At 40.9% G+C, this 26,703-nt stretch overlaps 1 protein-coding gene across 3 annotated transcripts in view; it reads right to left on the bottom strand.

Annotated features, from left to right (window-relative positions):
- LOC147452978 (outer envelope pore protein 16, chloroplastic-like) overlaps positions 1 to 7,412 on the bottom strand; it is a 65,584-nt gene extending 58,172 nt beyond the window's left edge. Inside the window, exons 1-5 of one of the 3 annotated variants that reach the window (XM_086518528.1) lie at positions 7,255 to 7,412; positions 6,981 to 7,106; positions 6,798 to 6,849; positions 6,672 to 6,703; positions 2,778 to 2,811 (exon numbers count right to left, since the gene is read on the bottom strand). In XM_086518528.1, coding sequence (XP_086374654.1) covers positions 2,778 to 2,811; positions 6,672 to 6,703; positions 6,798 to 6,849; positions 6,981 to 7,106; positions 7,255 to 7,374 — 364 coding nt within the window. In that variant the 5' untranslated portion in view covers positions 7,375 to 7,412. The remainder of the gene's footprint in view (positions 1 to 2,777; positions 2,812 to 6,671; positions 6,704 to 6,797; positions 6,850 to 6,980; positions 7,107 to 7,254) is intronic. The other 2 variants (XM_086518527.1, XM_086518526.1) reach the window with 2 other exon arrangements.
- Between the last annotated feature and the right edge of the window lie 19,291 nt (positions 7,413 to 26,703).

Genomic DNA, 26,703 nt, shown 5'->3' with positions numbered 1-26,703 from the left:
GTCCTGAGGATCACACTATTGATCTGATACCTAGAAGCACACCACCGAACCGGACACCTTACCGTGTTAGCCGAGCCCAGAATGATCTCTGAACCAAGTGAAAGACCTTCTGGAAAAAGGTCTTATCCAGCCAAGTATTCACCCTACTGCTCTCCGGTGTGTTGTTACTATTAAAGAAAGATTGGAGAATGTGCATTGATTACAGAGCTCTCAATAAAATCTCCATCAAGAACAGATTTCCGATTCCAAGGATCGATGATATTCTTAAACGACTTCAGGGATCCTCTTGTTCCAGCAAAATTGATTTGAAAAGCGGATATCATCATATCAGAATCGCGTCGGGAGATGTCTACAAGACAGTCGGTTTATATGAATTTTTGGTGATGCCTTTTGGCCTTTCCACGAATGATGGATAGGATTTTCAGAGAGTACAGATCTTTTGTCGGCACTTTCTTTGATGACATTAAATTTATAGTCTTCTCCAAGGATGAGGCAGAACCTAGACACCTTCTGCTTCAGGTCTTCCAGGCATTGCGAGATCACAAGTTAGTTATCAATGCCAAGAAGAGTGAATGTTTGCTGACAAAGATGAGACAGAAGTTTACTGATGATAATTACATTGGCTTCCACCAATCAAAGGCTGAAACTACATGGACTACCAATGGTCATGTGGAAGACAATGATGATAATGATGATTATGATCAGGACATGGAGGCAAATGAGTAGATAGAAAGAGACATGGTAGATCAAAGTGCAGAAGTTGAAGAGGAGATCTCTTTATAGAGTAATGTTGTTATCCTCTTAGCACCAAGTCTTTGTTGTTTGTCCTTGTCAGACTCTTTGAGTCCCTTTTGAAATTTGTATGCATTTGCTCATGAAAATTAAACCAAGCTTTCATTCCTTAATGTTGTCTTAAGTTTGTTTTAACTTTGCATATAGATTCTATAGCTGTATGGTTTTATGTACCCTAAAGAGTTTTTAAGTTTCCCAAATGTGTATAGTAGCACACCCGTAGTGACGTGGCGTTTCCCTGTTTCAACCCTTTTGAACTTTTCCGTTTCCGTTTCCCGCAACCATGCCTTACGCCCCTCGGCCCTTCTTTTGGGTTCAATTCCTCTTGTCCCCTTGGCCAATTCTTTCTAATTAGGCATGCCACGTCATCACGGACATTCTACATTTGTTGTTGAACTTGTTTCTGTATGCATAAGAAACTAAACTTTGGACTTCCTCTTGCCGCTTTTGATCCTTAGCATCCACAACATCAACAAATGATTTGGGCTCCCCTTTCAAACTACCTTCCTCACCCACTACTGGTTTTTCATCAGCTGATTCTTCTTCCTCAACTTCAATCTCCTCTTCCACATATTCGTACGCTTCCTCTCAATCAAGAAGTATTGCTGCATCCACAATGGCTGTAGAAAATTGGAGCAGACTCTCTGGAGAATAAAAGTTGATAGGTGCTCAGATACCACTATAACTGGCAAGCCATTTACAATTCGTGAAACAGACAAACAGACCATGAACTCAACTGAAACAGCAAGCACAAGAGAGCTGAAAACTGGAGACAAGACACAGCGGGGCGGAGTTCCCCATTGGATGCGATGGCCATAGTTACCAGGAAACTCCGTTTCAGGGCCCATCAGATCAGAAACTCCGTTTCCAAAGTCTCCTGTTTCTCATTTCCGTTTTGTTGTTTCTTTAGAGAGTTCCACAAATTTTATATACAATTCAAAATGAAATGAACAAGCCATTTCCGTCTTGAATGGCCTTACCAGTCTCGTCATTCCAAGTGACTATCGCAATGGCCCCTAAGGTAGGGCCCCCTTCATTACTTCTTTATTATTGATCTTTGAGCACATACCACTGCCGAGGAGTCGCTCTGCAATCTACAACCATGCACAGACCTGTAGAGTGCTCCCAGAGCCTCATATTTAAACGCATTGTGGCCTAGCTTTTACAAGTCGCCTATAAAAGCAACTACAAAAACTGACACCCCAAAAACTCTACTATTAAAAAAGTAGCCTACGTCAAATCTACCACATCGAGATGCATGTACAGTCTGACATGTCAGCACTGTACCGTACATCCCACAAATCTTGCCATGATTGCTGTCGTGTTCTACACGTGCCTCGCATCACAGACATGTCCTCTCTCCCTGTCCAATTTGGCTCTTGCTGTTCTCTTCCGGTCAAGTCAGGTCTAGGCACTAGCCACATCATCACTTTGTCACGTCTCATTGCACAAAGTTCAAACTATTGCATTTAAGTCTTGCTATACATATTATTACAAAGTGACACCATCCAAGCTATCCAGTCCTCTCCATGTGAGCCTTTGAAGTAATCAATTGGCAATGTCTGTTATATAAGAAGAAAGTCTTGAATTTTTCATGTATTAAAAGATCCTAAACAATCTTTGTTTGTTTACTAGTCTTTGTCTATATCTAAATCACAATTGGACTCCATCCCAAGGGCCAAAAGTTGCGCCTAAATGCTTATTCGATGTAGCTTTCATAGTGACTCTACGAGACGGTAAAAGACTATGACGGAAAGTGCCCTTAAAATTGCTTATGCATTCCACGTATGCAATGTGGATCTCCTCATACCCAAATAAAATTCGGTAAAAAAAGATAATGATGTTTGATATTTTCCCAACTATGGCACGCCAAGAATATAAGTTGTAGAACAAACTACAATCAACAATTTGGGCTTCAATGCTTTTATTTTATTCAAACAACCAATGGTTTTCCACACATTGCAATTTAAAAAAAGGAAAATTACCCCATTGTACTCCTTCTTTGCCCATCCTTTTTGCCTGGCAACACAAAACAACATAATATTATGATTTGAACAATGCCTTTGTCTATAATGAAACTTGTTTGGGAATCACATGAGTTATATTAATGCAAAGCATTAAGATTTAATCCCAACATAGAGGCTAGAGAAAGATAGTTGTACAAGCTAACATTAAAACAAAGCAAAAAAAGCATTGAGTCTATAACAAGCGCACAAAGAACGAGAGGAAAAAAGAAAGAAAAATTTTATAGCATCTTCTAGAGGTCGAACTCGGCCTATTAGGCAAATCAATGTGCAATTGTTGCATCTTCTCTGTGTCATCCCAATACATAAAAGGAAAAATGTGGTGACAAAACTCAAACTGAGAATAACAGCGACAGGAGTGTAGAATGGATGTGGGTGATAGCTGTTAGAGTTTGGCATCTCTCTGAATTTGGCCGGTCGGTCCCAGAATCTCCCACGAACAGGAAATAGGGAGTGAGGGCTGTTTTTTGGCCGCTAGAGTGAAGTAGAAACTTGTCCATTCTGGCCATTCTCTGCCTTGTGGATCCCGTGGGAGTGGTTCTCCGTGCTTTGTATAGCCCCAGCCCAGGTCATTTTCTCACCCGAGCCCCAGAGGCTCTTGCTGCCCATTGTCTATATTATAGATCCTCACCCCAAAAACATGCCTACAAACTAAAACCAGAGTGTTGATGGGGATCTGACAAGCAGCAAAAATCAAGAGACAGATTCTAAGTTTTAGAGAGAGAGGATCAGTTTGAGAAAATTGGCTCTAGCAAGATAATGAGAGAGAGAGAGAGAGAGAGAGAGAGAGAGAGAGAGTAGTTGTATAGAAAAAATCCATCTAGGGAGAGGTAATCAAGTATAGAAGGAGAAACTTAGCACTTCTAGGGAGAAGAAAAAATCTAGAGAGAATCACAGTCCAGCCAGGGAGGACTCTTGCACTGACTCAAAATTTCACTGGGACCAGGTAGCATCAAGAGAAATACCAGTAGGGGCCAGCTTCCTCTTTGACTCCTATTATCAAACCCATCCCATACCACCATCAAAAATCAAAGCAATCGTCCTCGATTGTTGCTACAGAGAAAAAGAAATTAAAGAGGAAAAACAAAAGAAATTACACACAGCAAGACATGTATACATGATGCAACACGATTAGTGATGCAACTTCTGTGTCATAGTGACAATGTGCATCACAGAGATAGAACTATTTCCCCATTCCATATAAATGACATTTGAAAAGTCACATCTTCAATGATGGCAGGAGGCCATCGGTCATCCAAAGTCAAATGGCAGAGGTGCCATTTTAACTTTGTAGTAATGGTAGAAGCATGCTATTGGGCACAATGTCAAAATGGCAGACATACTAGAATACACATCGCTCATAAAATTATATTGACAATAAAGTTACCATAGATGCTAGCACAAAACAGCCACACTTTGTCATGATAGAATCATTAAACAGGTGCAAGGACAAATGCATATCACTACATAATCCTTCCAAATCTACAAAACTCATCCACAACACGATAGCTGAACTTTTCTTTCTGTAATTCTTCCTTGTATAGTTAAACAGTAAGGAGCAAGGATTTACGGGGCTATATCTTGGTAGTTCTCCTATGAATGGCCTTTGAAGACTCACAATAAAAGCAGTGTGAATGGCCTAATAATTGATCATTTTGTAAGATACGTCATCATTTGTTTTGTTAGTAACCTCAAAAGACCCAGAAAATTATTACTTCAGCGGTCTTTGTCTTTCATCTTTCGAAGTCTTGCCTTTTCGAAACGAAGCAAATGAGAGGGTCATTTGAGGCCCATCATGGTGCCACTGTCTCTTCTCTCTCTTATCTTCCTGATTCACCTTCACCTCTCTCTATCTACTCCATAAGGACAGCGGGAACATTCTCAAATAGGAATATGCTGGAAAAAAAAGGATTGATGATTGTAAATTGTGGAATGAGTAGTCTTGATCACATTATAACATCCACTGCACTTGACATCAAGATTATCTCGTTAAAAATTTTACAACATACTCTAGTGCATCAGTGACTACTTTTCTTTAAGTATTACCTTGTTCTCAGGTCTTACACCTCCCACTTCTTTTCTACAACCTAATAGATAACGACGTACAAGCAAGCTTTTGCCGTTTCATGCTGAATACATCAATGCAAAAGGGAGTTTCTTTAACTCAAACATTCAGTCAGAGTCTCGACCACTTTAGATATCCTTTCACAATATTATTGTTTGCGCTAATGAAAACCAACAGACAACATGATGTTGGCACATAAATCTTCACAAGGTTAGAAAAGTCTGAACTTACGAAGTATGCAAGGGGAGGAATAAGACACTAAGACACATAAACGTTTATAGACAATTGAAGAAATTGAAGCAAGAATAAAACAGTATTATTTTGAGGAAAAGCTTACTTGAAGGCAAATCAGTACAGATACAAGGCATTTACATCAAGGGACAAGAAAGTGCAAATTATTACTATTACTAAACTGGAAACTCGTACAACAACACAGACACAATCAAAAGCGCAAAGAGTAAATTCCTAGATATGTCATAAGAATTTTCTGTCTTGACAAATTTGTTGTTAACGCCAAGTTTTACCTTAGGGCCATTATCCTCATGGGCAGCGTTTGCACGTGAAGGATGGACTTTGTCCAAGATGAGATTGGAATGGCGTGGTGTGGTGCTATTGCATGCCTATTTATTAGTGGGCTATAATCATACTGTTTATACAATCATACATTCATTTTTTATCCTAAAAACCTAGTCGCCTAAACCAATTATCATAACATCTCGGATTTTCATGGACTTTTTTCAAAGTCAGAGGCAGGTTGTGTTGATATTAATTGTAAGAACAAGGCTACGTATGACAATCGAGACTGCTTGATCGGTCCTATTGCCAATCAGGCCTCACATGCACTCATTCCGTCGGGTTAAAATCCTCCTTGGCCTTAAGGCCAAAGGCCAACGTAAGTACCTCTAGGTATATAATTTTCAAGTAGTAGGCATGCAAGATATCAACCCAGTCACCCATATGATTCTCCTTCAATAAAGGGAAAGTGATGAAAGTGAGCATAAACAATCAATCACAATACAAATGTTTCAGCGCTTACAAACTTTTGATTGTGAAGCCTCGCTTTTCCAAATTGTGAAAACCACATACAATGGTTGCCTTTGCTCAAACAAGTGACTTGATATGACAAGTATAATCAACTTTTAGTTACTGCCTTGTCTTTCCACACAGTGGATCATCGTCCTTGAAGCCTTGCTAAACTAAAAGATAATGCTGATGAATCAAGAAAAAAGTGCAACTCCTGTGTAGAGGGTGAAGGAAAAAGGGTAGCTTTGTTGAAAAAATTTACCGAGCTGCTCTAACCATAACAGGATATTAGGCACAAGAATTCTCATCACAAAGGACATGACATGGCAATGGATTACATCTCACTTGAGCTTGTGGAACAGCTAGCAAGTTTTCCCCCTACCATGGTCCATAAATCACCCTACCATTTTCTTGTACATCCTAAAATCTAGCATTTGCCTTCTATCCACTTTAAAAATCACCTTGCAAAAGTAAGTGTATATAAGTAATCACGCTGCCTTTCAATGGAACATGACCTTGATGAAGACAATATCACAACGATAAGTTTCATAAACGTCCAAAGAGAATTTCTTCATGCATAGTACTCCTTTAGAGGTCACTACACATTGACATGTAATCAAACTGCTTGCTAAATCTAACTTAGTCACCATCACCATATATGACCACTAGCCAACACTTTGCTGCTCATTTTGCAATGTCAAAATAGGCACACAACCACATTACAATTGCTTTCGAGCATTTTAATTCATGTAAGGAGTTGAGATTACCGTGTGTTGCAGATCATGCTTTGTAACGCTTTCTGAAACAAATCACCCGAAAACACCTTGTCACAATTGAATGATGGGTTTAAAGGACTGCCACATGAATAACAAATTCAAAGGCAAAACAAGCACCTTTCTTCAAGCTAGCAAAAATTTCCTGAGAGGCTGCATGAGCAGCACCAACCTGCAAATTTAATGAGTTTAGATTGATTGTGCAAAACTTAAAGAAATCCAGTGCCACAGCTATTACTTGTTGCTGAGTTTAAGAACAGCAAGCACGAAGAAACCATGCAACAACCAGAGAAAAAAGCCAACCGCTCCGATCTTCAAGAATCCATCCACAGTTCTGTTGAGAAAGGGATGGCCCATATCAATGAACACATCCACGCTGGGTGAGTGTACATGGTTGGAGACGCGCGCGCGAGGCATGATTCTACCTACCTGCAAAACAAACAACTGCACTGTGATGACTTCATTTTGTTGGAGTCCCAGCGCGCGCGTGCGCGTACTTAACTCACAAGCTGCACCTAGATCGATGCATGCGCTTAGATTTTCGACAGAACGACGTAAGGACTACTTGAAAGCGTACCTCTAAAGGCTGAAAGACCAGTGACACTCGTCTTATTAGTAGATGACCCGGGACCCCTGTCCCCAATGGAATGGCAGGGAAGACCCCGTCATGGGATCTACGGCCAGCAAGTGCGTGCATGGGATGCAACGCAAACTCGGCCGTTTGATATTGATTAGGTGTATTCGAGTTTAGTCCTGGTTTACTTTCTCATGCAGGGGATTACTTTATAGGTTTTTGTTTGGGCATTGGGGACAACAAAATGCACCCCCCTGCGTGGTGAGCCCAGTATGCTATTGTAACCCAAGTGATGTATTCAACTCCAAGGAAGGCACCAATCTACGCATTTTTGTTGGCCGTCCAACATCCTCCAGATTCTCATGCGCACTTGTCAACCGTAGATCCCATGACGGGGTCTTCATTAAAGAACACCCCCTCGCCCTCCCTCCCCGCCCTTAGCACTAAAGGGCATGGGGTCTTTAATGAAGCCCCGTGATGGAATCTAAGATAGAAAAGTGAGCACACAATATGCGAGGTAAACTCGAGCGTCCAATTTTAAAGGAACGTATTCGAGTTTACTTTTTGTGTCCTAGTTTACTTCTGTCTTCCTTTTGTCTGTAGAAGTTTACTTTATAGAGTTTTGTTTAAGCATTAAGGACACAAAAAGTCACGCGCTTCAGTGGTTAGGGCATTGGATTGGCACAACACAAGCTTTGAGTTTGAAACCCCTTAGCAGCATCTAACCACGTGGACATTTTGTTTGTCGTTCGTCCTCCTCGAGATCTGTGCTTTCGCTTCTCCACGGTTGATCCCATCACGGGAGCTTCATTAAAGACCCCATGCCCTTTAGTGTTGTGCCCCCCCCCCCCCCCCCCCCCCTCTGCCCCCAAATAAGATCCTTTAAAGTGAGCCACATTTGAAGGGCCCTCTACCTACCCAAAATCTTGCACTACTAACAACCAGTGGCATTGCAAAAGTGAATTTCCTACAACCTGTTAAAAATGCACTTCGAGCCTGTGGGGGCACCCCCAACGAAAAGGCACCATTTTTACACCCGTCACATAGTCATCTCAAGCAAACGGCGTATGTTCATGTGCTGCACACAGTAGCTATGTGGCACAAATTACCATGATTGAAGGGCCCTCCTCCTACAGGGCATATTGGGGTCCTCTCTTAAGTAAGTTTGATTGTTGCTGAAAATTCTTGAAGAGGTGAAATCTATGGAGATGCTTCTCTCTCTCTCTCTCTCTCTCTCTCTCTCTCTCTCTCTCTCTCTCTCTCTCTCTCTCTCTCTCTCTCTGTGTGTGTGTGTGTGTGTGTGTGTGTGTGTGTGTGTGTGTGTGTGTGTGTGTGTGTGTGTGTGTGTGTGTGTGAATAGAATGGCGAGGGGGGAGCAGTGTGCAAGGGAGGGTGAGGTGTCAGGTCGTGCTTACTTATGTTTGGGTTTTTTAAAGGTAGAGAAAGTAGTAGGTGATACCCTTTTCAATAATGGAAAAACAACTGGAATGTTAAGAGATTCATTTTTTAATTATCAGTATGTCGGTGGGACAAATGTCTACACGCAAATGTCTCTCTCTCTCTCTCTCTCTCTCTCTCTCTCTCTCTCTCTCTCTCTCTCTCAATCCACAAGTACAATAAACTAAACTGAAGTGGCAACTCTTTATCTCTCTATGTATGCATGGAAACTCTCTCTCTCTCTCTCTCTCTCTCTCTCTCTCTCTCTCTCTCTCAATCCACAAGTACAATAAACTAAACTGAAGTGGCAACTCTTTATCTCTCTATGTATGCATGGAAACTCTCTCTCTCTCTCTCTCTCTCTCTCTCTCTCTCTCTCTCTCAATCCACATGTACAATAAACTAAACTGAAGTGGCAACTCTTTATCTCTCTATGTATGCATGGAAACTCTCTCTCTCTCTCTCTCTCTCTCTCTCTCTCTCTCTCTCTCTCTCTCTACCTTTGAGCAATGATTTCACCAAACTCAAATGGAAAGGCTGGTGTGCCATATTTGGTTTTTTTTTTCTTTTTTGGGGGGTGGAAGGGGGGGGGGGGGGGGAATTCACCAAATTCAAATGGCAATGTTGATGTGCTGTGTTTGGTTTTTTTTTTTGCGAGAGAGAGAGAGAGAGAGAGAGAGAGAGAGAGAGAGAGAGATCGATCTATGTTGTTTTCACGAGATGGGAAGGGAAGAGAGAAGGATTGCAGGAGACCTCTATGCTATTTTCTCAACGAATGGGAAGGGAAGATAGAAGGATTAGTAGTCATCAGAGCCAGAGCCCGAGAGCAGAGGGTGGGACAAAGGTCGAAAGAGACAGAGATGGATCAAAGCAGAGGGCGATGAAGAGGTTAAAAGGGGTGCATTGAAAAGGAGATGTGGAGGGAATCTTTTTGACTAATGAGTAATCCTTTTAAAGAGTGCAAATAAGTAGGCATGTTTCGGTTTCCATAATTTTATTAAATAAGGTGAAGAGACACAAAGGCATGCTAAGTTAAGGGGGGATGACATTTATGGAGAGTAAGTTTTAGTGAGCGTCTAAAATCATATGGAACAAATGGTCTACCAAAATACCCCTCTACTTTGTGGAAAATCCCAAAATACTCCTCAAATTTCAAAAATTCCCAGATTACCCCCAATAGTTTGTCATAAATTTCCAAAATGCCCTTCAAATTTTCCAATAATCTCCAAAACATGAGTTGTGAGATTAGAAGAAGACTGATTGTCTATCAATATAAGATGCTAAATCAAAGTTTGAGTTGGTTATGTAGGCTCTAGAGATGAATGACTTCATTATTTTTAGACATAATTGCCTTCTTTGCGAGGTATTTGTGACAAATTACATGCTAAGCACTCAAATTTGGATCTCGATTGTCAAAAGGGATTAAAGATTAGAAAATCTTGAACAATCCAATCAAAATAGATACAAGGGTATTTCATGAATTTTTAAAATTTGAGGGGTATTTTGAGAATTTTCACAAATTAGAGGGGTTTTTGAGTAATTTTCCAAAAATAATAAGATGAAAGGTGCACATTACACATTATCATTTGAAACCAACATAAAATGAAAAAAGCAATAAAATAAAAAGAATAAAATAAAAAAACATGTTAAAAAATAAAACAAAAGAATATTGTAATGTCTTCGTTAAAAAAAATAGCTTTAATAAGCATAGATAATGATAAAACAATTTAAAAAAATAAACCTTTATGAATTATTAAATGAAAGGACTCATTACAAATCAAAGTATTAAAAAGAAAATTGAATCAATACTTCACATCATGGATCTTAACTCCTATGAATACACTTTTTATTCCTTTGTTCTCTAAAGACTTTTTCAGCAAAAAAAAATTGAATGCAGCTTTGAAAAATAACATTTAAAAAAACATGATGTCTTTTTCTTCAAGACTTTTAAGGCTTAGTGAGGGACACATGTTTAACAACTATGGATGAATGACCTTAACCCATATGGATATTAAGGCCTCTACCCTGCCATAAAGCTCTTTTCATTAGTTTATGATAAAATGTCAAGATGTGGAATGGGAAATTAACAAGGTGAAAATGCACCTTGGTATTTTAAAACAAAAGGTTGAAAAAGAAGTCCTTGGTCTTAAATAAACGGACCATTTACAAACTAAAATAAGTATTTTCAAAACAAAAAGTTGGAAAGAAATCCATGAGGATCTTCAGTGAAGGGACCCATCTGCAAACTAAACAAGGTGAGGAGGCACAAAGGCCTGCTAAGTTAAGAGGAGATGGGAGAGAGAATTAGTTTAAGTACGTGTCTACAATCACATGGAATTTTGTTGTATTTTAATATCAAATTGTATTATTTATTATACATATATAATCACACAAAATGTTGTTATATCTTAATATAAAATTGTATTATCTACTATACATATATAATCACAAATGGTTTATATATTATGAAGGGTCTCACTTAAATAATGCGAAAAGTACACATTGCACATCATTATTTTGAAAGAGAATAAAATGGGAAAGAAGTAAAATTTTTAAAAAATAGTGTTTTTCATAAAGAAAGATAAATTTAATAAACATAGAAAATAATAAAACTAGTGAAATTCATCTTTATCAAAATTTTGAATGAAACCCTTTATCAATATGTCACATCATGGGATCAAACTCTTATGAATACCCTTTTTAATTGAAAAAGGTAACTACAACTTTGGAGATAGCATTTAAAAGACCATCATTTATTTCTATCAAAAGACTTTTAAGTCTTCTTCAAGCAATGAATATTGAACGACCTTCACCCATAGTGTAGTAAGGCATTTAACATGCCAAAAATTGGATCCAAAAATTGGTATGCATTTCTCCTTGTTCTCTAAGGCATGTTTTAACATGCCATTGGCCAAAAAATGGAAGGTCCGTGATTGGGAACATGAATGGTGATAGTACTGTAAATAAACCTCTTCTCATTCGAGTTGCATTGTTGCATTGCTCTATTGCACTATGCATTTGCAGAGTACTATTTCACCAGCTAAGTATTGAATTTATTTTTTGTATAGCCACTATGACTTCGTTAATGTGATTAGGTCCTACCAATTTCAACAAGCTCAAGGATCATGATGGCTTGCTAAGGAAATGTTTTAAACGAGAGAGATAAATGAAGTGTTGATGTAGACCAGTGTGTTGAAATACATAGAGAGAGGGGTCTAATAACATGAGCAAAAAACAAGTTTTCCCCATTGTCATAGTTAAGAATCTTCTTACAGGTTGAAAGGCATTGTATAGGTTTCCACATCAACCTATGGAAGCTATGCAAGCCAAATATGGAGTGAACACTCTTTTTGCCATTTGAATAAAGGCTCGCTCACTTCAAGGTGAGTGAAGTGAACACTCTTCTTGCCATTTGAACGAAGGCTCGCTCACTTCAAGGTGAGTGAAAGGGGCAAAAGAAAAGGCGTCCGGGGGGGGGGGGGGGACGAGACGGTTGCTCACAATAGTTGATGAGAACAATGAACTCAAGGTGCATGTTATCTATCTTATAGAGTCGGCTTCAAATGAGAATGTCATGCAAAATAACATGTGCTAAGGAGGGGCATGAATTAAACGACTAAAGTAACGGAATCCTTGCAAGAGGCCAAGTTGAAAGCCATGTCTTTTTTCACAGATTGTTGTAGGATCATGCCCATCATCATACACGCGTGTGTTCTCCATGAGACCATTTTACTTGTTGACCTGCACTCCAAGTTAGGTTTGAGCCTCGCAATTAGCATGAAAGTGTTCAGAACCCCTGGGTGGTGGACATGCTTGTGTCCAAAATACATGAGGAGATAGACAACATTATGACACATTCATAACAACATCATATTCTATCCAAGTATACTATGGGGCAAGACCTTGTGAGGACAAGGGTAGGGTCGGGACGGCACGGCCTTGGCAAGGTGTCGGCTACACATGCAATGCCAAGGGTCTCCTAAAAAGGTGCCAATGTCAAGTAATTGGGGGGAAAATCAAGGACACTCTTGGAGTGACACAAGCACCCAAAATACTTGGAGACGTTTTTCTAAAGGGTAAGCAAGTTGAAATTAAAGTTTTAAATTTTGAACTTATTGAATCTTGCATAACTCTCCATGAAATAAGCTCGATAAGCAAAATTTGCTTCTGCCAAGCAAGGTTTTGAAGTCAGACAAAGCCTGAAAGCTAAGTTTCACAAGATAATTACTCTCATCATTGCCAAATTAAGGTACGCTTTGTTAGTGCAATAGTGCAATTAGGACATGCATTAACTACACTAACTTTTTATGCTTCCACTACAGCATACAACTTGACAAGGTCGATTATTTGTCAATGATTGACAAGGTTGATTAGACGGCTCTGCGCATAGAAGCTTGACACATAGAAGCTTGACACAATTTTATTGTTGAGCTGTCCTAACCAGTTTTCCAATGGGTGCTGACATGAACCAAGTCAAGGGTTTACATGGTACATAGGACCACTCTAAGTATATTAGAATTCATGGATACGAGCCGGTTTCAAGAAAGGACTACAAAATCAAACTAAAATTCCCTCTCAATCAAGCATTTTCTTTTGGATTTTGAGATAGTAGGAACCGACAAGGCAACAAGGGCTAGGGAATCGGCATCATGTGGATACAAATTCACATCTTACGCATGAGAAAAGCACATTGTGTTGTATCAACTCGAGTTATGTATAGTACAAGGCACTTAAGAGTATTGACTAAAACCGTTGAGGCCATCATTGTAGCCAATGGCTTATCAATCTATTTTTTATGATCTACTTACAAGGCATACTAGTCAATTGGATTTCATTCCATCCAAGCAATTTTTACGCTTTCGCCACAATGTAGGATACTCTGTCAAGGACATACTTTGAGAGCTGCATAAGTATACACTCCATGTACTACACATGTTATAGATAATGAGTTCTGAAATTAAGGTGCTCCTTGCATGCATTGGATTCGTAGGATTACTTCAGAATAGGTAACATCTTCTTTGTTTCCAATCATTTTTTTTCATGATTCTCCTATTAAGGATGTTGTAGGAGTTACCCATAGCTTTGATCTTTTACTCAATAGCAATTGAGGCTAGTATATTTGCTTGTCCTCGTTGTATATGACTGCATCAATGGGCACTATTTATGTATATCATTGGTTCTGTGCACAAGGTGCATGCACAATAGATGATGAGTTTTTTTCCTATAGTAGACGAGCCTCTAACCTAGCTATCAAGCAACTAGAACATGAATCTTCTAAGAGAGCCTCAAGACAAGCAATCTCTTGTTTCTATTATAGCTCTGTGAACTTGCACCCACACATTCATGATTGATTTTTTCTAGTCAGACATATTTCTTAACTCTATGCAAGGCATATTTTAAATAAAAAATCTAAGAATACCCAGTATGACTACTTTCTTCTGGATTTTGAGAATCCTTCTATTCTATCAATGGGAAATATGATTGTTTTGATAATTTAATTGTGAATGAGATTCCATCTTGAGAGAATGTTTTGCTTATTCTATAGAGCTAGTTGTGTCTACAAGAGCATCCTTTTTCTTAGCAACGACCCAACTTGTGAATGATAAATCCCCTAGTAAGTGTTGATGGACACTTTTTGAACTCTTTACACTTTTGTGATTTCAAGGAAAGAAGTTCTCAACTACCAAGGGGAAGTTCCTCTGCCAATTTGCTTATAATCACTACTAGTAGCAAGGTAGCCTAAGATGATACCCATCTACCTAGTGGTCTAAGTAGTCTACTTTTGGAATTTGACCAAGGGTTTCATGTTGCCAGGATGTGTGCGCCGTCACACGTGTCAATGCAAGGAACTTGCCGATACACTGTGTGCGAGCCACAAATGGCTCCAAGCACACAACAAGCTTAAACTAGTAAGCTCAAAGATGGTGATGGTGTGTCACTCACCGCTCTACGCTTGCTGTCGTGGAGGATTCCTCGCCACGAAGAAGAAGGAGCCGCCATTGCGCCGCGCTCAACCGCTTCGCCACTGCTGTGCTGTCGTCGCAATGCACGATCGCACTCTCTCTCTCTCTCTCTCTCTCTCTCTCTCTCTCTCTCTCTCTCTCTCGCGCGCGCGCACACAAGGAGATGAAGAAGAAGAAGATGGAGATGGAGCAAGAGCACTCTTCAATTGCACAAATGAGAGAATAAGTGAATTTTAGGTTTAGTTGACTTTTATATGAGCTTGCCCCATTCACACTTGGGCACCCATGCTTAGCCAATTAATCCCTTGAATGTCCCAATTAGAGTGCGGCTCTCATCGGCATCACTCCTACCCTTTTCCTATTGGACCGACAAGTCCGGTACCTGACTCTACCAAATAAATAATACAATGTCCATCGTAGGTTATAGGAATGTGCGTGAGGGTTAACATGTCCCCCTTCCTGATGTAGATTCTGTCCTCGAAATCTATTGAGTTGAAGTTCGTTCATTGAGGTGGAAGAGCATTTGAGATGAATGTCCTTAACCTTCTTCAGTCACTGCAAAATCAAAAAACATTGGCACAGTAATTGCATTCTCATATACAATTAAAAAGCATATGCAGTTTTAGGCAGACAAATTGATTGGTAGCATAATTCTAAACCATTTGTCAGCAATAAACATTAAATTGCAATATAATCAAACACATAAACAGTTGTAAAGGTAGAAAATTGAATAAGTCTGGGGTCGCTAATTTAACTATCGAAAGGCACTAAAGATCGACTATTAATACCATGGGCAAGCTTCTCAATTTTCTCTGGTCAATTAAGTTGTTTAATCGTGAGAGCCAAGTATTTCATGTCCGAGGGCTGACTAGAGGCTATACCTAGAAGACCTTGTAGTTAAGCTACGATAAAGGAATTGCTCATGAAATCATCGCCAGACTCATTTCTTTTTCTTTGACCCACCAAAGTCTTTTCACAGTGATTCAATTTTGATGTGTGTGCTTATTTTGTATACCTTGGGTTTTTTGCTTTTCAAGGAAAAGCGCCCACACTGGGAACCTCTAGGGCTCTAGTACCATAGGCGATACATGTGAGTGGAGTACCCAATCAAGCTAAGGTTTCTCTTCCAGCTTAAGATTTTACATTGTGGCACTTTGATTTTTTGTTTGTTCGTTTTCAGCATTTTAATTTTGTAACTTTGGGGGGTCATATAACACTATTACCCTCCCCAGGCTCATCACACTAGTAAACTCCCTCTATAATACTTAAGCTAAAGGTCAATAGAGACTAAGCCCACTAGAAAGCCCTAGTACATTTCACACAATGCTGCCTAGATCGGATTAAGAACCTAAGGAACCATTGATTATTAGGAAGGCATTCCCCATGGTATTAAGAGAAGATCTCTAGCACCTAACTTGGTCAATCTAGCTTAGTTAGACTGCTTGATTTTTAAACCTAGACAAGTGATTATGACAAAAAATTACATTGAATTTAATGTTTGATACTAAGCAAATGTGTTTAGTATAATGCTACCAATTACAATTAAAGCAGACAAACATGGATGCAAGAAAGATAAGGGACAATGCTAATGGACAAAAAAACACATGTTTGTGTTGATGATCGTGCTTGATTTGAAAAGTGGATGAGAGAAAGATTCCATGAAGGTACAAATCCTAACCACAGCAACATGTTCCTGTACACATGAGGAAACACAAAGAATATCTCTAGGAGACACATCAATGGGAAGAAATAACTTTGTTGATCACTAAACTCTAAAACAGAAAGACTCCTATTGTACTAATCCTACCTACCCTCCATCACTTGAGTGATGAGGATCAAAGGTGTTTAATGACATAGGTCTTTGTTTCAGTGTATCAGATGTGAATGTGTAGGTCTGGGTCAATGTTTTGACTTTTATTGTACATACGCGTTTGCTAATTGCTCTTGCTCTTTATTATTTTTGTTTTTTTTGAGTATAAGGCTTTATATATACATTCCCTAAGATTGGGAAATTGAGAGGTCAGCGAGGAAGGTTGAGAGGGAAGCAAGTGAATGATGGATGTCAGCAAACACTCCCCCTTCCTTGGGTAGATCATACCGTTTGAAATGTGCTCATCACCCTTTGAAACCAATTGTTCCAGTTAGTAATAGGTGAGGATTTTTGCCAGTAGTTTTGTATTACCTTAGGTGCCTCGTCGAGTTGCAAGGGTGGTAAGGTACTCTCCCAGGATCGAACTTGAAGTGGTTCATCAAATGATTCTTGAACACTAGGAGGTGTGGATTCCTTTGTAGTTTTATGGAGGTCCACTATTGTAGGTGGAGGCTGTAAAGAAGCTTTTACCTCTATGGATGCATTACATGAGGAGCTAGAAGCTTCATGGGACTCCCCCCTTTCTGAGCTAGGTAGAACAAATCGTTCTTTCTTCGGTACCCAAACTAGCTCTAGAGCGGGTGTGTAGCATTCTGTGATTTTTTTCTTTCCACAATCGTCAATTCATTTTGGAGCTACAGGATTGGGCTCACATGGGTCAGGTGACAAGTAAGAACACAATCTACGTTTTGGCACCCAGATTTGATAATTTCCTTGATAGTAGCCTTGGGCTTCCAATAGTCGTTTAGGAATCCACTGCCACATTTCCTTACATTTCTTGGAGCGAATGGGACGTTTCTTACAAGGCTTCTGTTTTTTAGCACTAGATATGGTCGCTAAAGAATCTTTAGGGACCCATTTGTATGTTCTTTTTGTTATATTAGGATGAGTCTTGTCAGAAGCTATATGCATTTTGTAGCATATTTAAGGGTGCGGGAATTTCATCCCCCTCAGGTGTTACCCAGGTTGTCCCCCTATTTCCCCAAGTGTCTATGGTTGCTGCTAGGTGGACCCAATCCACATTGTTTGACTCAGTCATCCCAGGTAGTACATCCATATAAGGAGAATCTTCCCTAACATCAGTGTCCGTTTTACACGTGTAACAATACTGCAATGGGGCCGAGTGAACTGTGTTGTCAGATCTATGATCAATTATGAACGTGTTTCCTAGAGGATGTGCTTGACCAGTTACAAGATCTACTCGAATAATAGAATCTTGGAACTGCAAGTAGACATGGTTTTTAGACCAATCATGCACCATTTTTGCTTCCCTCATGAAAGGACGTCCTAAGATCATCTCCGATGCCGTAGTATACTTGGAGAAATCCATAACAGTGAAGGTAATCCTTATTTTATGTCCAAAAACCTTAATCTTGAGATCTTCTAGCATCCCAATAGGTTTAACGATAGACCCATTGGCCATCTTCACTACTATGGTTATGGTCGCAAGGTGAGGTCTTTCCATAGTTTTCCAGCAATTTTTAGTCACAATGCTAACCCCAGCGCCACCATCAAGGATTCCCTTCACAGTTAATCCCTTAGTAGTGATTGGTATGGTTGCATTGGATTCATCACCCAAAGTATTGTCCCAACTTGTTAACAGGTATTTCTATAACAAGGTTCTCATCTAGGTTGGGTTGTGGATCTAAGCGTTCCTCCTCTATTGGCATCTCCCCAGCTCCATCCATCTGTGCAAATTGTGGTAGCCTAAACTTTAGTTCTCCATTGAGGAAGGCTCGAAGAGCTGAGACTAGCTCAGGGTCTTTATATAGTTTGGACATGATGGCGGTTCTAACTTCTGAAGACATGAAATCCATCAATTTGGAAATGTTAACGGCACCTTTTGGACTTCAGTCCCTTGACGTGGGGAAGATGGGATCTCCATTTCTTCGATAGGATCAGGTAATCCCTCTGTAAACATTATTTCCATCAAGAAGTGAGTACGCCCACTTTCCCATGACTTTAAGTCACTTTCTTCTTGGATGACACTAGGTATTGCTAAGAGTCTATGAACTTGGTGAGGTTGTTGTTGCATAGGGAACATGGTGTCTGTAATCTGGATCTACCTAGGTGCTGGTTCTAGATCCCTTTGGGTGTCTTCTACCAAACTCCTTAATTGCTTGACTCGCTCAATCTCCTCTGTAGGGTTTGGATAAGTTCCTATCTTCTTCTTGGATCCTGGCTATTGTGGCTCATGAAGATCTTCCTTGTTGGTTTCTATCTTAGTGGTCGTTTTGGTCTCCATGGTTTCACATGAATCAGAATCCTCTTCAGCGTCGTTCATATATACGGGATCGTTACCAATCCCTATGTTGGTCTTTGAACTGGGGTCTGACTTCGCTGCTTTTTGCGATCTCTTCCTTTGTGTTTTCTTCTTTTTCTGAGATTGGGCAATTGATTCCATGTCTCTTTCCTTAAGAATATAATTTTGTTTTTGGAGCATCGATCGTGTGAGTACGTTTACTGGTACCACAGGTGTACTTTGTGATGGCTCCTCGGTAACTTCAATCAAGTTTAATGACGTGATCTTCGGTGCATTTGGATTATTTGGACATTGGGCAATCAAATGATCTATGCCACATCGATTACACATGAGTATCGGCATTGTAGCCGTGCTCGCTTGATTGGTTTGCATTAATGTGGTGTTCTTTTGTAGCCTAATAGAACACTCGGCTACACAATGTGGACCTCCACACTCATAGCATTGAAAAGGTGATCTCTTAGCAATGTAATTGATATTTTGGCCTCTTACAGCAAGAGCAGCTACTTGATAGACAAGTTTGACTTGTTCCCAATAGTCCTCCATGTAGTATTGTGGACTCTCTTCAAGCACATCCATCCCATAGGCAATATTAGGATCTATATCTTCCTCGCAGCCTTCCAAACAAGCAATAGATGACTCACAACTCACTTGACTCACAGAAGTGATTCTCGGATGTGGTGGTTGTGGTCCTAGCACTGGAGGTGGTAAGGGTGTTGTTTGAACAACATTTTGGGCCCTAGGGACCATGTGTTGTGCCGTTTGTTCAAGAGGTGGGGCCGGCATCAATGTAGGCACTCGAGGCATGTCTGTCCATGCTAAGGTTGTTCTATTGGCCATCGCGCGCTTAAATACTATGCAATCCTTAGCTTGATGACCATACCTCCCACAGGCATTGCAGTTCCCATTTAATTTTACTCTAAAAGTAGATCATTCACTGGTACTATGCGGTCCATAGCATACTGAGCACCATTGTTGCTCCCTTCTTGGATACATATGATTGTTGTGAAGCACGATTGTCTCTAAGACTCTCTTGAATACCCTTGGTGAGATTTGCTAAAGTCATTTCAGATATCTTTGGCTCCTTAGCAATAGGCTTTAGGGTCATTGGCTGATGCCCTGATGCTTGCGAGCTAATAGATTTAGGCTCAACAGACACTCTTTCTCCTTGAATCATTAAATTATCCTCCAATTGGATCGAATTGGTGGTGACTGCTTCCCAAGTGGTGATACCTCTACTGACTAAGCCGTTGTAGATATCCTCATGTCGTAATCCCCTAATGAATCTATCAAGCAGTTGATTATTATTGAAGCGCTCATTTGGATTACAACGAGAATTCAAATGCTTCAAGCGACTAATAAAGTCTCTCACCGACTCTCCTTCCTCTCGTTGGGCTTTCTAGAGTTGAGAGGCTACACCCCAAAGCACTCCCTCTCGTGTGTATTCTTTCAAGAACAGTTTCTTAAGAGTAGGGTAAATCGTTTTTTCTTCCACCCTTAGGGTTCTATACCAATCCTCTGCCTTCCCACTTAAGGTTAGGCTTAAAGCATTACTCTTATTCAAGTCATTGTGTTCTCCTAGAGAATCACATATTTGTTCAAATACTTCGATATGCTTTCTCACATCCCCGTCTCCACTAAATTTTTGTGTGAGCTTGGCTATCTGTACTGCCTTACGTCTAGGCTCTCTATCAAGTGTGTTACACATATTCTTAGCAATAGATTGATCGATAGCTTGAGCAAATGTTGCCAAGTCACCTAAGTGAGCAGGAACCGTGGGTGGAGGTGCTCCAGAGACTACATGTGGAGTAGGTATTGGCATCGGGCTTGGCGCATAGGAAGCCCTTGGGTTCCACGTTGGGTACGATGTTGTTCCATGTGGTGGTCCAAAGTTCATATGTGTGGCCCTAGGCATAGCAAACGTCGGATGTGACGTGCTAATGCTTGCCGGTATGGTCCCATGGAAATAAGAGCTTGGGTGTTGTGGTTGTGGAGCGTAGGTAGTTGAAACAATGGGAGGGGCAGGAACTACATGAGTGCGAGGACCCATGGGTGTATACGATTGGTACACACTTGTAGGTACTACTGCAGGCATTAAGCTACCATGTAGTGGTGCTTTACTAACAAATGAGGTCCATGGCGTTGTGGGCGGGATGAAAACACATACAACGCCTCTATAATGACCCGACACACACTCTTGGGGTGATACACACACACACACACACTATGGGGCACCACTCGGCTTACACAACTCACCTGACCGAGACAAGGAACACACCGATGGAGTGAGAGGAGAGAGACTATCCATTTGCCCACTCCACACAGAGAGAAACACACACACACACACACCCAAAAAATCAGCTCAAAAGAGAATAATTTTTATGTTTAGATACAATTGATCTTGGGCCAACACCAATGGGGCAAATAGCTCACACAATATGGGTAAAATATGCTAGATACAATCACAAATTGGAGCAAAAGCTTCGCTCGTAGGAGAAACTTACACAGCCAAAAAAGCAGAAAAACAGTGAGGAATTTGGAAAAATGGATAGCGCCATCGCATCCGGAACGGCCCAAAACCCCAGTCTACAATGACAAAGTGCTCAAATCCGACCTCGGATGAGCAGTTTATGGCCAAAACAGGCTCCAAAAATAGGAAAAACACAGTTGCGGCTGTTCCTCCTCTTCTCTCCACGTTTTTTCTGGTCTTCTCTCTGATTTTTCAGTTTCCACACTTAGCTTTATTACTTGGGCACCCTTGGCCTTTTAGTTGATCTCAAACAGACCCCGAACAGGCCAAAAAGTGGCCTCACAGTGCATAGTTGTCACCTTGTTGCATCCATCCGCACACCTGGCACTCAACTTTTTCCAATAATGCATCCGCCACCACATGAAGTGGACCCCAAAAGATGGTCCTCATGATGAACTTTCTGCATAATTATCACAAGAAAACACCCACGTTGTGTCCGTACTTATCCACGTGCAAGTATTGACCCCATTCGACCTCCTGACGCCACTAGATGCCATCTGATGCACCTGCTTACCTATGTGGTCACGCTTCCTCGAGAAGTTTTACACGCTATCAACTCCTCACTATTATAGAGAAAACACACTGGCACTGGTGATAGTGAAAATCGATGCACTATGTACATGCTGCCCTACGTGTACACATATGGGCCCCGCATAACCACCTGGCTCTAGAAAATGGGCAATCCTTTATTTGATGCACCATGCATGGGTATGTACATATGCACAATCCCTTACTCCAAAAAACTCATGACATAATTTTTCCATCCCCTAGCCTGCTAGATCATTCACGATCAGCAACAACAAAAGAAGATACGAGACTTGCCGCGTCACAGGTCTCCTCATCCCTCACATACATTACTTGTTCTGCAAACAGCTCATCTTGCTCTACCATCATCAACCCGGTATGATAATTTAAGACGCCATCCATTTACCCTTGACTTATGTAGAATCCCATCCAAGTTAGCCAGCTGATATGTACCACTTGGAAAACACTCCACTACCTTGAAAGGGCCTTCCCACTTAATTTGAAACTTCTTTTGGAAGGTGTTGTCTAGCTTACTGTTGTAGCACAAAACCAAGTCATGTTTCTTGATACCCTTACTTTTGACCTTTTCATTTATCTTTGCTAAAGCCTTATCTTGCAGCTGCCCATAATGTTCCAATGCACTCATCCTATCCAGCTGAACCTCTTGTAACTGTAAGAGCCTCTCTTTGAATGCATCACTAGGCTGCCCAAGCAACTTCTCTAACATCTTGACTGCAGGCAACTCTACCTCCACAGGCAATAGTGCTTCCTTTCCATATACCAAATGAAACGGGGAGTGGTGCTCTGTCACTTTTGAAAGAATTTGTACCAACTCATCATTGAATCTTTCATTTAAGCCATTACACTGCGGGTAATAAGGAGTGGTATGCTGGTGCCTAATCTCCATCTTTGCGCATAAAAAGTCTAGCAGTTTTGCTCTAAACCCTGGCCCCTTATCCGAAAGTAGCTCCAGTGACACCCCAAACTTGCAACATATTTCATCATACACAAATTTTGCCACATCCTTTGCAGTGATCTGTTTTACTACTATAGCCTCTGTCCATCTAGAGAGATAGTCCACTGTCGTCAAAATATAGCTTTTGCCCCTACTTGTGATAGGTAACGGGCCTATTGCATCAATCCCCCACTTTTCAAACACATCAAACGCCATGATGGTTTTTCATAGCTCTGGCTTCAACACTCTCTTCCCAAATGCTTGACACCTATTGCAAGACCTACACCAATGGTGAACATCCTTGTGCAAACTAGGCTATACACCCCTCTTGCAAGATCTTATGCAAGGTGATCTTTAGAGCAAAATGGCCGCCACATGTGCCTTCATGATTCTCTTACAACACTCTGTAAAGCTCCTCCCGCCAAGGTACACGTCTCAACACGAGATCAGCCCCTTTCATGTACAAGACATCACCAATCAATTTGTACCTGTATGCTCTACGCACAAAACCATACTTCTTAGACTTCTAAATGTCCTTCGGAATGATTCCTGTTAGCAAAAACTCCTCTTCTTGAGCCAAACTTTCCCGGCCATGATCAAGAGGTAAATTGGTCCTTAACACAAATAGCTCCCCAATGATGCTTTGAGCTGCTTCATGTGCCTCTCCATTTAGAGCACGTTTTTCAATGTGCCTGATGCTCCATGCTTCGAACTTTGTTAACAGGCCTTTAATTCTGAAACACATTTCCTTCAATGAGGTGTTCTTGCTCTTCCACACACCCCAACACTTGCTTCACAACTAACAAGGCATCACCTTTTATGCTCAACCTTCTGATCCCATGCTTCAAACAAATGTGTAATCCGGCTTCCAAAGTGGCATATTCAGCCTCATTGTTACTATGAGCATCCAATTTGAACCCTCTCTTGCATACTAGCTTCCCCTCTGGATTGTAGAGTGCTATACCCCTTGAAGCCGCATCATGGCTCTTCCTGTATGAGCCATCAAAGAACAACACATATGCATTGCTGATCTGTGGCACTTCTTCAACTACTTTCTCACCACCTCTTCCTTAACAAGAAGGGGATTCTCCTTGTAGGTCAACAAATCAGCTAGGGTAGCCCTTGTACTGTCTTCCACTAGAAAAGAGAATTCAAACTCTTGCAGCTCAATTACCCATTTCTTCACCACATTTGACATGTTAGTGCCATTAATTAACTGTGGCAAAAAGGCATAGCTCGTCAAGAAAACAAAAGGTCATGGTAGCAAGTAATGACGAAATCGTCGACAAGCAAATATTACACTAGCCATCACTAGCTCTACTTCTGATAATTTTCTCTCTGCTACCAGCTTCACTCGCATACCAATCAGGAGCCTACATGGCTGACAGACCCCCTAACACCTATTTCACCTCTTGAAACACTTATTCACATTGTCATCCCATTGCAATGGATTATGCTTTGCCACTTGTTGTAATGGATAAAGGAGTTGCGAAGACAATGGAATAAACCGCGCCTTGTACTTCACTTTGTGTATAAAGGTTGCCAATTGCTTTGTACTCGTAGATGATGGAAGAAGAATAATAGACTTAACCTTGTCTGGATCAGCCTCAATTCCATTTTCTGACACCATATGGCCCAATAACTTCACCCTTGGCTATGCTAGATGACATTTCTTTGGATTTAGTTGTTCTCCATATTCATCATATCGAGCCAATACCATCTGCAACTTCTCATGGTGTTCAGCCCTACTGCTGTAGACACAGAAGTCCTCCATAAAAGCTTTAACACAACTACCAATGAATGGTTCCAATACCCAATTCTCTCTCTCTTGATAGAAAGATGGTCCATTTGACAACCCAAATGGCAATATCGTGTAGCAATGGCATCCCCATGGCGTAATGAAAGTTGTCTTTGTTCGGTCTTTAAGAGCAATCTTCAATTGAAAATAGCCTGAAAAACCATCACACACATTGTACCTCTCATAACCTGCCATTAAATCCAAGATTTGATCGATAAATGGAAGAGGATATGGATTCTTCTTAGTGGTTGCATTTAAGGGTTTAAAATCTACAAAAATCCTCCACTTTCCATCCTTCTTTGGACTGACTACTACTGGACTCACCCATTCTGTGGTCTCCGCAGGGACTATCAACCCTGCCGTCAATAACTTGTCCACCTCTTCCCGCAAGGCTTCCATCTACTCTCGACCCATCCTTCTTAGCCTTTGCCGCACTAGCTTAGCACCTTCTTTCAGCTCTATATGCATCTCTTCACCCTTGAACCCTCTGATCTCTTCATATGAAGTAATGAACAAATTAGGAAAACTAGCCAGCATGTGCAAATATATCTCCTTCTCCATAGCTAAGAGGTCTCCACTGATCATTTGTGTCATCAATTCCTGCTTCTTTGACAATTCAACCTTGGTCTGCATCAGCCCTTCAATCACTTCATAAGGCCCTTCACTTTCATCTTCGACCTCATTTGCACGTGCGACTAAACCAGACTCATGGATTTCTTTGTCCATCAAAAGAAAAGCAACATCAACATCCTCATCACTGCAGGTAGTACTATCACTGTCCTCATCAGTCACTGTGGAATAGTCTTCATCACTAGACTCATCCTCATCCTCATAGCTCCTCTAATTGTTTCCTTGTGTCCATATCATATAGCTTCTTGGCACCTGTCTTTCCATAGAGCTAATCGTACCACATCTCCAATCTTGAACAGCTCCCACTGCACGTAACCATGGTCTACCCAGTATAATAGGCTATGCTCCCAACCCCGCTGGCATCACATGAAAATCAACCACCACCTTTGCATCATATGCCTCCACTTCTAAGCTCTTTACAACACCCAAACATTTTACTTTTTGATGGTTTGCCAATCTGATCCAGAAGCCTGACACCCCAGTCACTGTAAGACCCATCAACGCATGAGTGTGTTATGACACATATTTGGGCTCCACCATCCACATACCCTTGTCCCATATTTTTTCTTTTATGCCACACATCTACTATTGGACAAATGTCCGGTAGCTCATCCATCGCCAACACCTTCACTGAACCTCTCTCCGGCTCTTTCTCCATTGGGTTAACCATCCTCTTTCATTGTCGCTTTAGCTTAGGAACCATCTCTATGAGCTTCCCAAAAGTAACATCTACTTTTCTGCTCGTCAGATCCTCCTTCAAGTCATAGCTTAATTGCCCATCCCCTAGTGGAAAATCTGAAACATGAAACTTGCGACGAGCCCTCCTTTTCCTCTTGGCCTTGACATCCTCACCTTCATGGCTCTTTCCCTTCTTCTTGCTAGGACCTGGGGCACTTCTTCCTTCCTTGTCCTCTGTGGTCCTCTTCCCAATAGGCATCACTAATGTATCCTCTAGCTTTGATGCCTTCTCCAAGGTGACTACACTTATCACTTTTGTCTTTCCCTTTTCCTCCTGGGTTAATCCACTGGTTCCTTCTTCTTCCTTGATTTCGATGCCATAATCATTTGACCTAGTTAGCACCTATCTTGGCAATGGATACATGTCTCTTCCCATCCTTGGTGGCTTATCACATTGTGGGCTGATGTGTCCCAACTCTCCACAATTATAACATGTGGGTGTCTGCCTCCAGAACCTACCATTGCTTTGTCCAACACCATTCCTAGGTCTTTCTTCACCTCCTGGCTGATTCGCAAATCTCCCTCGACCTCGATTATTTCCCACTTGACCTAGCATGTTTAGGTTGAGATTCTTCATTAAATCTACCACTTGCCTCATCTCTTGCCTTAGACCATCATCTTGCACTGTTGTAGTGACCACTGTTGGCATAACTTGAGGAGTAACAGAAACCATTGGTTCATGATGAACCCCTGGCATGCGACCTTGCGAAGAATCCATAGGTTTAAATTCAGACCTCCTGGGCGAA

Source organism: Adiantum capillus-veneris, chromosome 8 (genome assembly GCF_014529385.1).
Source record: "Adiantum capillus-veneris isolate H3 chromosome 8, ASM1452938v2, whole genome shotgun sequence".
Lineage (NCBI taxonomy): Eukaryota > Viridiplantae > Streptophyta > Polypodiopsida > Polypodiales > Pteridaceae > Adiantum > Adiantum capillus-veneris.
The sequence above is the reverse complement of the archived record's forward strand: the minus strand, read 5'-3'. Positions and strand labels throughout refer to the sequence as shown.